Here is a 13,148-nt window from a genome sequence, read left to right on the forward strand (position 1 = left end):
CATTTCGAACAGCTGCGAAGGGTGTGGGTGAAGGTTGGGCTGGACGGGAAACTTGCTGGTTAAGTTTTGACAGATCGGTGGTGATCCGTACTCCACCACGAGGTTTGGCGATGGGGACGAGAGGGTGGCACCAAGGTGAAGGTTCGTCTCCGGCCGGTTTGATGATTCCCTGAGCAATCATGGAGTCAAGCTCTTGTCTAACTAGCTCCTTGTAGGCGTGAGGAATCAAACGAGGGGTGTGGATGGCGAAAGGTGTAGCACCATCCTTAAGATGAATCTTCATAGGTGGACCCACCATCGGCTTGAGTGGTGTGGATCCTAAAGATTTCTTCGTAACCAACACGTCAGCAAACTCCTTCAGAAGGTAAGCTCTTGCATCAGAAGGGGACGTGTTAGTAGAGATAGGGAATTCCTTCAACCTGTTGACATGGGTGATCTTTAAAATAGGTTTAGGGAATTCCTTGGAAATAATGGCCAACTCTTGACAATGGCCATATGATAAAAGCGGAATCGGGATACCATCATGAACATCAATCCGGGCCGAGCAAGACTGCTTACCAAAGGTAAGGGTAGCCCAGAAAGATCCCAAAGCTGGAGCCATCTTGGAACCATCAGGTGTCAGTTTCGTTGTCTGAGGAGGGGGCTGTAGGTTGCTCCGGGGTATTCCCAGACTTGCTAAGTGTTGTGGACCAATTACTGAGACGTCAGCACCGGTGTCAGGTAACATCTGAAGACTGCATGACGAGTTACCGTAAGAAATGACGACATTAATGTGCTGGGGCGTCGTGTCTGTGGAACAATGTACACGACGGCAGGAACGACTGGACACAGCGTCTTGATGCTTGCCAGAAGGAGGGGGCTCGCCAGCACTACCTGAGGATGACTTCTTGGATCCTAGGTGGTGTCCTTTATGTGTCTTCTTACGACAACATTTGTCATAATGGCCCACACGACCACAAAGTCTGCACTGAACTTTGCTAGCAGGGCACTTGACTGTGTAAGCCCAGTGACCCTGGCGGTCGCAACTTCTGTACACGCTTTGAGCAGCTGGGCACTGGGAGGCATCATGCTGTCTCGCGCAGCTGTTACACAAAGCTGCTGCTGGAGGTGTAGCTGGAGGGTGAGGGGTGGGGATACCTTGCTGCTTCTTACCCTTTCTGTAGGAAGACATCGCCCTCACCTGGTCAGGTTGTGAGCGTAAAGCTGAAGTCGCACACCTGGCGGCCTCGTACGCTCAACATTTTGTAACAACATCTTGAAGGGAGGAAGTGGGGTCGAGGGAAATGAGACGCTGAACTAGCTCTTCATCTCGGACACCCGTTAAAATGATTGTCTTGAGTTGTGTCTCTTCACAGACTTGAGAATGTCCAGGACAAACATCAACTTCCTCTGAACATCTTTTCAGTCTTACAAAAAATGCGTCAAAAGATTCTCCATCAAGCTGCTTACATTGGAGGAGTTCTCTTCTTCTGAGTGCTTCGTTGCGCTGTCCCTTGACATGTTCCTGCAACTTGTCGAGCACGGCCTCTACCGTCAGAGTTGTCGTAGGAGGCACTTGAAGTGTGTGCTCGAGAGTACGTTGTGTCTCTAAGGACAAGCACATACGAAGCTGTATCATCTGTTTCGGCTGTGATAAACTTGACAAGTCAACCATTGTTGCGTAGTCTTGCCAACGTCGACGCCATTCCCGAAACATCTGATAAGAAGCGTCAGACATCAGAGAGTGAGGCGTGTGTACTGCAGCCTTTTGAGGGATTGTTGACTCGACTCTGGGAAATGAGGTACCAGTACCTCTAGTCACATCAACGTTAGTAGTAGCAGACGAATCTTGTACGGTAGATCGTTGTGGGGAGGCTAACAGAGAAATCAAGACTTCAAATCTGGCTTGATCCTCTCTTCTTTTAAGATCATCCTCACTTCTACGTATGTCTTCGAGTTCTCTGCGTCGTTGTGCCTCTTCATGGCGCCGTTTTTCAGACTTCCTGTACCGAATTTCTTCCTCTTCTCTCCTTGCAATTTCGTCCTGGCGTCGAGAAGTTTCCATCCACTTTATGAGTTGAAGGAGATCTGTGGACGCATGCATCGCAAGAGAGCTGGCTCGCGACGAGCGAGGAGATTCCGTGGGTGACTGGGCGTTGTCAGTGTGGGGAGCGTGGGGCCTGAGTGTGGGTGGGGAGAGGTCTCCCACACTAAAGCTCGTAACCCCCATCGTCCAGGGTATCATTTTGATCCCTGTGAGACATGCCGACTGCTTCTGTACTCTATCTGTGCAAAAGACCGGGTCAGCCCCTCGTAATCTATGCACAGAATTACAGAAGTCTACAGTAAGTCACAAGAAAAATATAAGGTGAATGCGTGTGTGTGCCTGGCGGGAGGGGAGGCTTGGCGCGCTGCCAGACGTAAGGGCGGATGGGCAGCGTCGAGCGCTGGTTCCTCAGTCACCCTCAGACCAGAGACGGGAGAGCACGTACTGTCGGGCCGCTCCCTTAGTCATCTGACCGCAACTTGCACTGACAATTATGATTAAAATACACAACACAGCACTTCACAAAACACTTCACTTCACAGCACAGCATTGTACACAGCATAGCACTTCACAACACTGTAAATCTAGAGGCTTGTAATAGTCTTGCTGTAGATCGGTGAAGCTGAAGACGAGACACCATTAACAGAGTCTGGGTGGGAAGGCTTGGTCCACTGTATCTCACTGAGAAATAATCACTGCGCCATCTGACGTTTGTCTTGAATACCCACAAATGTTCTATACTACTGAAGGTATACACAAACACTTGTTATCTTAAAAGTAGGTTCTATTCTCGTACGGGAGATATATATACAGAGGGGACCCAGAAGCTCGCGTCCGCACCACAAGGACTCTGTCTTCACTCTCTATATGTATTACTGCGCGCTGCATGTACAGATGCCAGCATTCACAAGCTGAATACATAAAGTATAAATATGATAATTTATATAAATAATATGGTGCACAATAAATGGGAATATTACATAGAATTAATATATGTTCTGTAATACTTTACTATACATAATTAATGGAGTAATATAATAATACACAGCTTAAGGTACTACTTCGTGTACATATCATACAAAAACAACAAAATTGGAGAAAATAGCAAAAATCACGGAGTAATCGACAGAAACCGCGCGAGTCAACTGATCACATGATATAAACAGAGCGCTGGTGTAAACTGTTATTAGTCCTCACTGCGAAGCATTTTTTCACTTATTCTTTTCATACAGTATTTATGGGTAACAGCTAAATTTGCAAAAAAAAAAGAACAAAATTTACAGAGTACCTCTCAAAAAACACTTCACAAACAAAAGACACAAATCAATTAAACATGTGATGTCGAGCGTGAACTGTAAACATTGCATAACCCCGGCCACGCTTAAAACGTTGAGGGTGGAATTAAAACATTGAGAATGGAATCAAAACATTGAGAATGGAATCAAAACATTCAGGATGGAATCAAAACATTGAGAATGGAATCTCACCTTGTAGCAGAAATGATTGTATCTGGTATGAGGGCTGTGACATCATTCAAGATGGTGGCCAACATTCAGCTTGCTGGATCTCGCGTTCAGCTGGCTGGATCTTGTGTTGAACTGGCTGGATCTTGCGAAACTCTCGATATTTTATGCCAAATATAAGACTTGGTTACATTGGGTAGTGCTCGCGAAACGAAATTGTGCGAAATATGAGATCTTACTGTATGTGAAAAAGCCAGGATGGTTTAGTAAATTGCCAGTTACTAAACCATCCTGGCTTTTTGCTCTTGCTGGCATCCACTCATTACCCACACACCAACCTGACAACAGTTGAAAATATCTTAGCCGCTCGGCTCCCCAGCAAAAAGGATGAAATATGACACAAGTTTCAAGCTGAAAACTGTTGCGTTTGCAAACTCTTCAAACAACAGTGCTGCAGCGAGGAATTAAGGAGTAAATGAAAAGATGGTGCATGATTGGAAGAAAAGTGAAGCCTCCCTGAAGAAGATACCCAAGAAAAATGTGCAATAAGGATCGGCATTTGTCATTGGCATGAACTGGAAAATTATTTAGAAGGTTGGGTCAACGAAAACCGTCAAGATGGCTATACAGTAACCCGAACTGACATACGCACCCATGCACTTAAGTGGGCCAAAACACACCCAGATGAAAGCAAAAATTTCAAAGCAACTGCGAACTGGTGTAGTCGCTTCATGAAGAGGAAAAATTTAATTTTGCAGCGGAAAACTAAAATTGCACAGAAACTCCCATCTGACCTCGAAGACAAAATTATAAATTTCCATAGATAAGTCATTGAACTGAGGAAGGAACACAACTACCCACAGTGTCAGACTGGTAATATAGATGAAACACCTTGTTTTTTCGATATGCTTAGCAATAAAACTGTTGACACCAAAGGCAAAAAACTATTTGATAAATAGTGCAGGTCGCGAAAAGACGAAGTTCACTGTCGTATTAACCTCCCTTGCAGATGGAACTAAATTAAAACCAATGGTTATATTTAAAAGAAAAACAATGCCAAATATAAAGTTCCCTACAGGTGTTTTGGTCCATGTCCATGAGAAGGGGTGGATGGATGAAGCTGGAGTACATTTATGGATTGACAATGTGTGGAGTAGGTGGCCTGGTGGATTACGCAAGGAAAGGAGCTCGTTGGTTTGGGACATGTTCAGAGCCCATTTGACAGATAAGGTCAAGAAGCATCGACAACAAAACAACATTGTAACTGCAGTAATATCAGGGGGGTTAACGTCTGTACTTCAACCTCTTGATGTAAGCCTAAATAAGACATTAAAGGACAATATTCGTTCTGAGTGGAATAAATGGATGGTTGAGGGAGAAAAGTCATTCACGAAGGGGGATAATATGCGTGCTCCACCACTGGATGTATTGTGCGATTTTGTAATAAAGTCTTGGGAAGCCGTTCGCGTAGAAACTGTCGTAAAATCTTTAAAAAAACGGGGATTTAAAATGCAATGGATGGGGAAGAAGATGATTTGTTGTGGCGAGACAGTGACGAGGAGGAGGATGACAGCAAAAATAATGAAGACGAAGTCGGAAGTTCCAGTCATTCGGACCCATATGCAGACCTCTTTATTTTGGACGATGAACAGCCGCTGACTTTGAAGGATTTTAAAATGTGATCATACATGCTTTTATTGTCAATAAAATATAACTTTGAAGTAAAATAAATCTTGAAGTTAAAGTTTTAACTTTTTATCTTAAGAGTTAAGGTTATAATTACGGTGTTATTGTGTGTACAGGTATATTCAATAAACTGCCATTATGTATCATTAAACTGTCATTACCCCTGTAGTGTATGTGAACTCACAATCTATAGCGCTATCATAAAATTGCGCAGATGGCATCCATATTGTAGTACCGGGTAGTTGTCTGGCTGGCCTCCTGGGTTTAGTGGCGTACTGATTGATTGTTTACTGTCCATCAGCTGTTGAAAATGGCGTGTAGTGTTGTATTCGCTTAATTATACTGGAATTTACTATTTTATTATAATCTCTATGTTAAATAAGTTTACCAAACATAAATTTCAGTAGGAAATATTAGCGGCAGGTCACGAGAGTTACGCTAAGTGATGCACAGCGAGTGTTAGGCAGGCTGTTCCACTTGTTTACCACTACAGTATGTGGTACAGCTTCACATTTTATACTTGGAGTTTAAGTCCTGGTTTTGGAGAGATATTTTCAAGCTTAAAACGTCGACATACGCCACAATTTACTGTAATTACCCTGGAATTGAATCGTGGACTATAGATTTGGAATCAGCATGCTTAGGAGTACCTATACTTTTCTGCGATTTTCAACGAAAACTAATTTTGGGTCGAAACTGCCTAATTTAAGCCTTTGTTCTAATGATGATATGTTGATGACATTTTTAATTTTCAGAGAGAGAGAGAGAATGTGCCTCTAGGATGTTTTGTTGTAGTTCTTCATATGCCAAGATTAACATTGGCATTATTCTGGTGGGTGTGTCTTATAAGTAAGAAAACTGCTGTAACTGTATGAAAAATCAGCATATTCACAGACTGCTTCACTCATCTTCTGTTAAATGCCAAGAAACATTAACATATTACAGTGAGTTCTGCTATAACGCGTGTTTTGATAACGCGAATTTGCTCTAACGCGATTTATGAATTAGGAACGATATTTGTATAACGCGAATGCTTGTTTGCTGTAACGCGATTTTTGCTTACTATTTCTCCAATTTTGTGGTATTAACTGTGAATATGGTAAAGAAGAATATCTCCAAGAAGCGTTCTGGTGATAGAATTCCCGGTGATGATCGTAAAAGAAAGGATATAACACTTGAAGAGAAGCTCGATGTTATCAACCTCAAAATCACCATTCTCCCCCATCAAGTTATATTCATATTTTTTCAAGGTAAAGTGTTACATTTACTGTATGATTTCATTATTAGATATGAATGTAACATTTATTTAGACTGTGCTATCCTTTGTGTTAGGCTAACTACTAAATTTTTTCGATTTCGAGTAATCTGCACCTAACCCTATTTTCTCCATAAGCCCTGTTATTTCTATTACGCGATTTTCTATAACACGATATTTTACAAGAACACAATTATCGCGTTATAGCAGAACTACCAGTACTTTAAATTTTTTATGATGGACTTGTTTCATGAATGGGAAAAAAGACTGCAGTCGACCCTCGTTAAAACGGACTAATAGGAAGGTGTCCGTTTTAGCCGATTGTCCGAATTAACCGATTTAGGAGTTAATATTGCATTATACAACTATGTGTATGTTTATTTGAGTGCCCCGTCATAGGAGTCCGTTTTCTCTCACTTCAGGACGCCTGAGTCGTCCGTTTTCTCTTAATCTTAGAGTGCACCAGGGACTTTGTTATTTCTTAGTAGTGACACAGAATTTGAAATTGCAACCCCAATTGCAACTGGGACAATCCCAGAACCAGAAATTTTATATGGACAGTTCAGATTTCGTACGATTTATCCGAAATCCGGATTAAAGGGGTCCGAATTAACGAGGGTCGACTGTGATTGTAAACTGAAAATAACGTAAGGTGGATGTAACGATAAACTGTTTCACTGTCCATGCTAATACAATATTAACATTACTTTTGGGTTAGGTAGGATATACATTTTGTAGGGTAGGCCTGCATAAAAATACCTGTACCTTAATCATAATGCAGCCCATGACTGAGGAAAGGTTGCCCATGCTTGGTGCAAATGACTAGTAAGCTGATTAGTGGCAGAAATGATAAATTGGAAAAGCTGAAAGAAATTAACAAAAGAAAGGTTAGGATAAAAAGTAAAATATAAATGGTGAGATTGGAATACATATTAGGAATGCATCACCTCTTATTCAATTAATTCTTATGGGAAAATTGACTTTGATTTCCCCACTTTGATTTATGTCATTTGGATAACTCACAATTTTCAGGTACCTGTACACTTCCCCAACATTAACTGGGGTAATTCTTTTCTTCCCAGAATTTGAATGAGATAAATTTACTTATTGCATATGGAGCTTGTAGACATTTGTTTTTTTATGAATATTGAACCATATTGTGTATTTTTAGCATGCTGTACAGTATTTATGAATTAAACCCCTATTTGTCCAAACTTTCATTATTTAATATTGACCTTTTAACAGTGAGGAAAATGCTGTTCTACTGAAATTAAATAAAACATAATTTTCCTTAGTAACTGTAAAGGAAAACACTAAATTATAGGACTTTAGTAAAATCATCCAATTTGTGTAATCTTCAGGAGAAACTACAGTTCTATCACGTACGTGAACGGCACGGAGCATCACTCAAAGTGGAGGGACTCGAGGATACAAACCAAGAAGATGGGTTAGGTAGATTACCGCCTTACCTCTCCTCTGTCTCATCACTGCTGCTCTTCAATACAACTCACAATCCGTAAGTTGACTTGGATATATTATACTGTAGCTGTTATGAAAAAAAAATATGTACTGTACAGGTATACATACAACTTTTATTGCAATATATTAATTACACAGGCACTGAATAATAGAAAGAAGAATATTACAAAGTCAAAAGACATTACAACCTAGAACTATCATAGACATTGGCACAACAATCACACATTACTAAAATTGCCATAATACAAAACAACAAACGTGAGGTCACTGAGCTGGTCACTGTTAATTATATCCCTTCTTCGTCATTTCACATGCTCATTGCTCGTCAAGAGGGTAACGCTTTGCTCTTATGTTTGTTATTTACATTCCACGTAATCATTGTTTGGACTACTTTATAATTACCATTGCTGAGTAGTAAGTCAGCATGTAGTTCATTAATGTACGGTGAACCCTCGCTTTACCCGGTCAATTGAACCCACGGAGGCCCGCATAAAGCGAGAAACGCGTAAAGTGAACAACATATGGGATTAATTGAAATAGAGAACGGGCCGACCCCCAAACTCCACTTTTTCCCGACACAATACGTACATTTTAGTAAAAATAACATCTTAACTTTATGATGGTGTATGCACACACACATAATATAGAAGAGAACAATCAATAAGAGAATAATATACTGTAGGTTAGGTTAGAAAAAATCAAGGTTAGGCTTAACACTTACATTAGTAGAAGAAATGGGTTGGCGTACGGGAATGGAGGCTGGTTCCGAGGCAGAGGGCAGGCTACTGGCCCTCAGGTGAGTCATCATCACTGTCATACTCATTTATCAGTGACTCACTGATAAATCCCTCAAAGTCACCATCACTGTCTCTGTCACTATCACTGGCTTGGGCTGGCTGTGACGGGTTGCGGGCGAAGAACTCGGTAATGCTTTGTTGACGGCTAGTGTTGATGTTGTCGTGATACACCTTGATGTAGGGCTCCATAGTCTGCAACAGCTGGGTAGTGAAGACTTCATACTGGTTATCGTCAGGGTCATCGGAAAGGATGAGCTTCAGTTTCTCTACACACTCAATGGCACCCCTAACATTACCATGCGATAACTTGCATTCTTCTTGGGATGACGCACCACCTGCCTCTTCACTGACATCATCATCATCTAACATCTCGTCGGCAATCACATCAGGATCCCTTAACACCTCCATAATGTTGTCGTTGGTGGTCTCGGAGAAGCCTTTAGCTGTAACACTCTGCGCAGCTTCTCTGGCAAGGTCCACTGCTACTGCAACAGTCTGAACCTCACCAGGCACAGATTGACTCTGTCTCCCACCTGGAATACCTTGCAACACATGTCTCCATGCGTGACGAACCTTTGCTACAGACAGCTGATCCCATGCCTCCACCAAGAAGTCCACAGCTTTCTTGACCTTGAATTTTTTCCAAAAGTGTTTCACAAATACTTCTTGCTCTGCCAACTGTTGTTCCTTGTCCTCTTCGCTCTTGCTATCGGTGTCACCCAGGTTACGTAACTCATCCTTGGTGTTGGTATAGTCGTTCAGGAGCTTAAACTTCTTTGCAGAGAATGCAGCTTTCACATTGCAGATTAATTCTTGGTCCATGGGCTGGATTAATGGCGTAGTGTTGGGAGGAAGGAAGACCACTTTTACGTTGGGGTGACGATCCAACAGTAGGGGCGAGTGTCCTGGTGCGTTGTCAAGCAGCAACAAAATCTTGAATGGAACAGTCTGTTGCTCACAGAATTTCTTGACGTCGGGAACGAAACAGTCATCAAACCAGGAGAGGGACAGTGTAGAGAACATCCATGCCTTACGTGCGGTCAGCCAGTGGACATTTAGCTTGGTCATGTCCATGCTCTTGTAGGCGTGCGGCTTGTGTGCTGTGTGGATCACCGATAACTTGAGCTTACTGGTACCGGAGGCATTGTTGGTAAACAGGACGGTGATGTGCTCCTTCTGCAACTTCCGGCCCCGACACTTGCTGGCAGTCTTGACAACGAAGATCTTGGAAGGTAGCTTTTTCCAAAAAAGACCAGATTCGTCCATGTTAAACACCTGGTCTTCGGTGTACTGTCCTTCCTCCATAATCTCACGTAAAAACGGAGGAAAATCCCTAGCCGCAACACGGTCAGCACTCACTTCTTCACCACCAATGTTAATGTTGGTGATCTTGTTTAACCTCTGCAACCACCCAGAGGAAGCATTGAAGGGTTTGGGCTCTGCAATTCCCATCTTACGTGACACTGTAGCATACAGTTCACGTGCGTACTCCTTAACTGAGCGCGTGTCCACCGCTATGTTCCGTCTTGCCTGACGAATCAAGTAGCTCACAAGTAATTTCTCCGTCTTGAGACGCACCTGGTTGTGGCAATACTTGATCATAGAAGCACCTGTAGACTTTGTGATGTTCATGTGTTCTTTTATCTTGGCTGCATTTTTCTTGATTGTCCGGATCGCAGATTCGTTAATACCATGCTGGCGCGCGAGACCAACCTGTCTTGTTCCTGTCTCCAACTCTTGGATGATCTTGTATTTAATTTTGTAGCTTAGGGCACGTTGTATCTTCTTTGGCCTAGGGCGGCTGGGTCCAGGTAATGTAAGGTTTCTTTGTGGTGGTGGTGATGGTCCGATGGAAGCCATTCTTATGGAACAATAGATACCGATATACACGGTGTAGCCGGGAGGGGTGTAACTGATGCGGGTTGGTCAACGGGCTTGAACGCTCCCTCGGCGGGGCACCTCATATTACATTAAACCAATCACAGCTAGCGGGGGAGGGAGGTAAGGATGCTTGGCCCAATCACAGTCCGATACGTCATATGACGTCACTGATAACGCAACAAAGACATAAACTGCGCCACCTACTTGCGCCGCTTACCCAACATGGCGGGATGGCAGGAGAGACGGCGGGAGGTTTGAATCCAAAAATGGCGCGGCGCGAGATGACCGCCAGCCGCTGTCCGTGTAAGAAATACCGCGCGTGGTGAGCATCGTTGACGGGGTACCGCGTAAACTGCGTAAAAAAGCTGCGTAGCGGTGTACTGTATTCAGGTAAATGAATAAATGTTCTAGTATTATATTATAGGATTAATACATTAGAGTATATTAATTTTGTCATCTTTATTGTTTTTCTTCAGTTATTTCACTTTACTCCACTAAGCACATGATCCGTTTCCACTCACTAGACTGCTCTTCTTCTATTCTTGTCAGGATTTCTTGTAGTTTATCTTTCTCAGTCTTTCAGTCCTTTTATTTTCATATGTTCATTGCTCTTCTGTGTGAAAACTTGCCAAGAATATTCTGTATACTTCACATCACTTGAAAATTTTAAGAAAAAATTAATGTATTGGTATGTTAATCTGACTTTTTATCTTTTCTTTTAAGAGTTATGTTGTAAAAGCTGATATTACACAAGACTACTTCAGTTTTAAAGTGAGAGTGAGTTGTTTGTCTCACTGGCAAAGGAAATGAACTCTAGAAATTTAACACTTAAAAGTTGATTGGGAGTTGTGGAGGTGTGGGTTCATTGTGTTACAAGGTAATATATGTACGAGTTAGTTAAAAAAGTGAATGGTTGACTTGTAATTACAATATATTTTTCTTTCATACAAGTTTATTGAGGTACGCATTCCCTGTTTCATAATTTCATCATTTTTATTTAGGTTCTTTATGAGACATTAAGCACTATTTAGCCTTATGTGGATATGGCCAGACTAAGGATGATAAGTAGGTAGGTACACAATACACGAGATGTTGATTACTGGGTATGGAAATGTAAGTAGGATGATTGTTTTTCAGACTTTATACAACTCATTACTGGGTAAGTCTGTTGATTGAATCAGGTAAATCCTCAGCTACAGTGATTGTAAGTACAGTAATTCATTGATTAGTCACACCATCCATCACACTAATGTTTGTTAGGAGAGAATCTCAAGACAAAAATTCCCAACTGAGGTTAGAGGCAGTAGGTTGTGTTATCACAGTCGCCTTTGTACACTGTCCTCAATATCTGGCTTGATTAGAGGCTGTTATTTCAGGGTTGCCTGAGCCGGATTAGGTGACTTATTTACTCTCCTCATTAGGCAATGTTAATATGGGTTTGGGTGGAGGATTGACTCTGAAATTTTGGCTTAAAGTTTAACTGGGTGAAGTGTATGATACATATGGGCTTTGTAACATAATAACTTTTTGCTTTTAATCTCTTATAAACATGAGTGTGATGGGAAGGTATGACTAATGAGTTCACGCCACCAGACATGGTACTGAAGCTGAATTTGGTTCCAGGAAGCCATTTTTTACACAGACACACTGACCAATGTCCATATTGTAACATCACATTTGAGCTGATCCCTGATTTTCTGTTTACACAATGACCTGACCTGGTAGGAAAGCCCAGATGCATGCTACAGCCTCAGTGACATCACAGCTGATCCCTCCTATTTCATTTGGTCAGTTCTCACAATGACCTGACCTGAACCTTAGACAAGTGCCAACTCTCCCTACCTGCCTCTCCACCCCCAGGTGCTGTTGGTTGACTGACAACACATTTGAAAATCTTAATATAATTTATTAAAATGCTTCTCTGTAACTGTAAATTCTTGCTTATATATCATTATGTATATTTAGTAGATTTTTTTGCATTACTGATTTGTTTTGAGTAATGAATAAAATAAATGAAGGAATTAAATGATGATAAAACATGAATAAAATAAAGTAAAACAATGAAGAAAATAAAATCTATAAAGATATATACAGCTCCTCCCCAATTTACGACCTACTCGACTTACGTCCACCCGCACTTACGACCTGCCTCAGTCGTATCAAAATTTGGTCAACTTACGTATTTTCGAGTCCCAAAGTCGGTACACAGACAAAATTTTCATCTGTAATTCACTTTAAAATGGCTGGCAAGCTTAAAAGTTAGTGTTTTGTGGTGGTGAGAAGAAAAAGAGACATCCATTTTAGATTTTCTATGTATTATTTAAGCATTTCTGACTTACGACCATTTCGACTTACGACCTGGATGTCAGTCCCTAACCCCATCGTAAGTCGGGGAGGAGCTGTACTGTACTATATGTAGTTACTATAAGCAACCTCTTACAGTCTATATGGGGAATCAAAACTTACCCCAAGAATACTCAGCTTAAAATAAGTCAACTTATCTCAAAGTCTTTCTGCAACTTAGAATGTATTCCCATCAATATGTAAGGCAGTACAAGTAC

The 13,148-nt window shown here is 41.6% G+C and overlaps 1 protein-coding gene across 1 annotated transcript in view; it reads left to right on the plus strand.

The window, feature by feature from the left end:
• Window positions 1-13,148, plus strand: part of LOC121872528 (WASH complex subunit 1-like) — a 96,973-nt gene that overhangs the window by 68,802 nt on the left and 15,023 nt on the right. The window contains exons 5-6 of the mRNA XM_042375312.1: window positions 7,792-7,946; window positions 11,313-11,364. Coding sequence (XP_042231246.1) covers window positions 7,792-7,946; window positions 11,313-11,364 — 207 coding nt within the window. The remainder of the gene's footprint in view (window positions 1-7,791; window positions 7,947-11,312; window positions 11,365-13,148) is intronic.

This window comes from Homarus americanus, unplaced genomic scaffold (assembly GCF_018991925.1).
Source record: "Homarus americanus isolate GMGI-L3 unplaced genomic scaffold, GMGI_Hamer_2.0 scaffold39155, whole genome shotgun sequence".
In the NCBI taxonomy this organism is placed as follows: Eukaryota; Metazoa; Arthropoda; class Malacostraca; order Decapoda; family Nephropidae; genus Homarus; species Homarus americanus.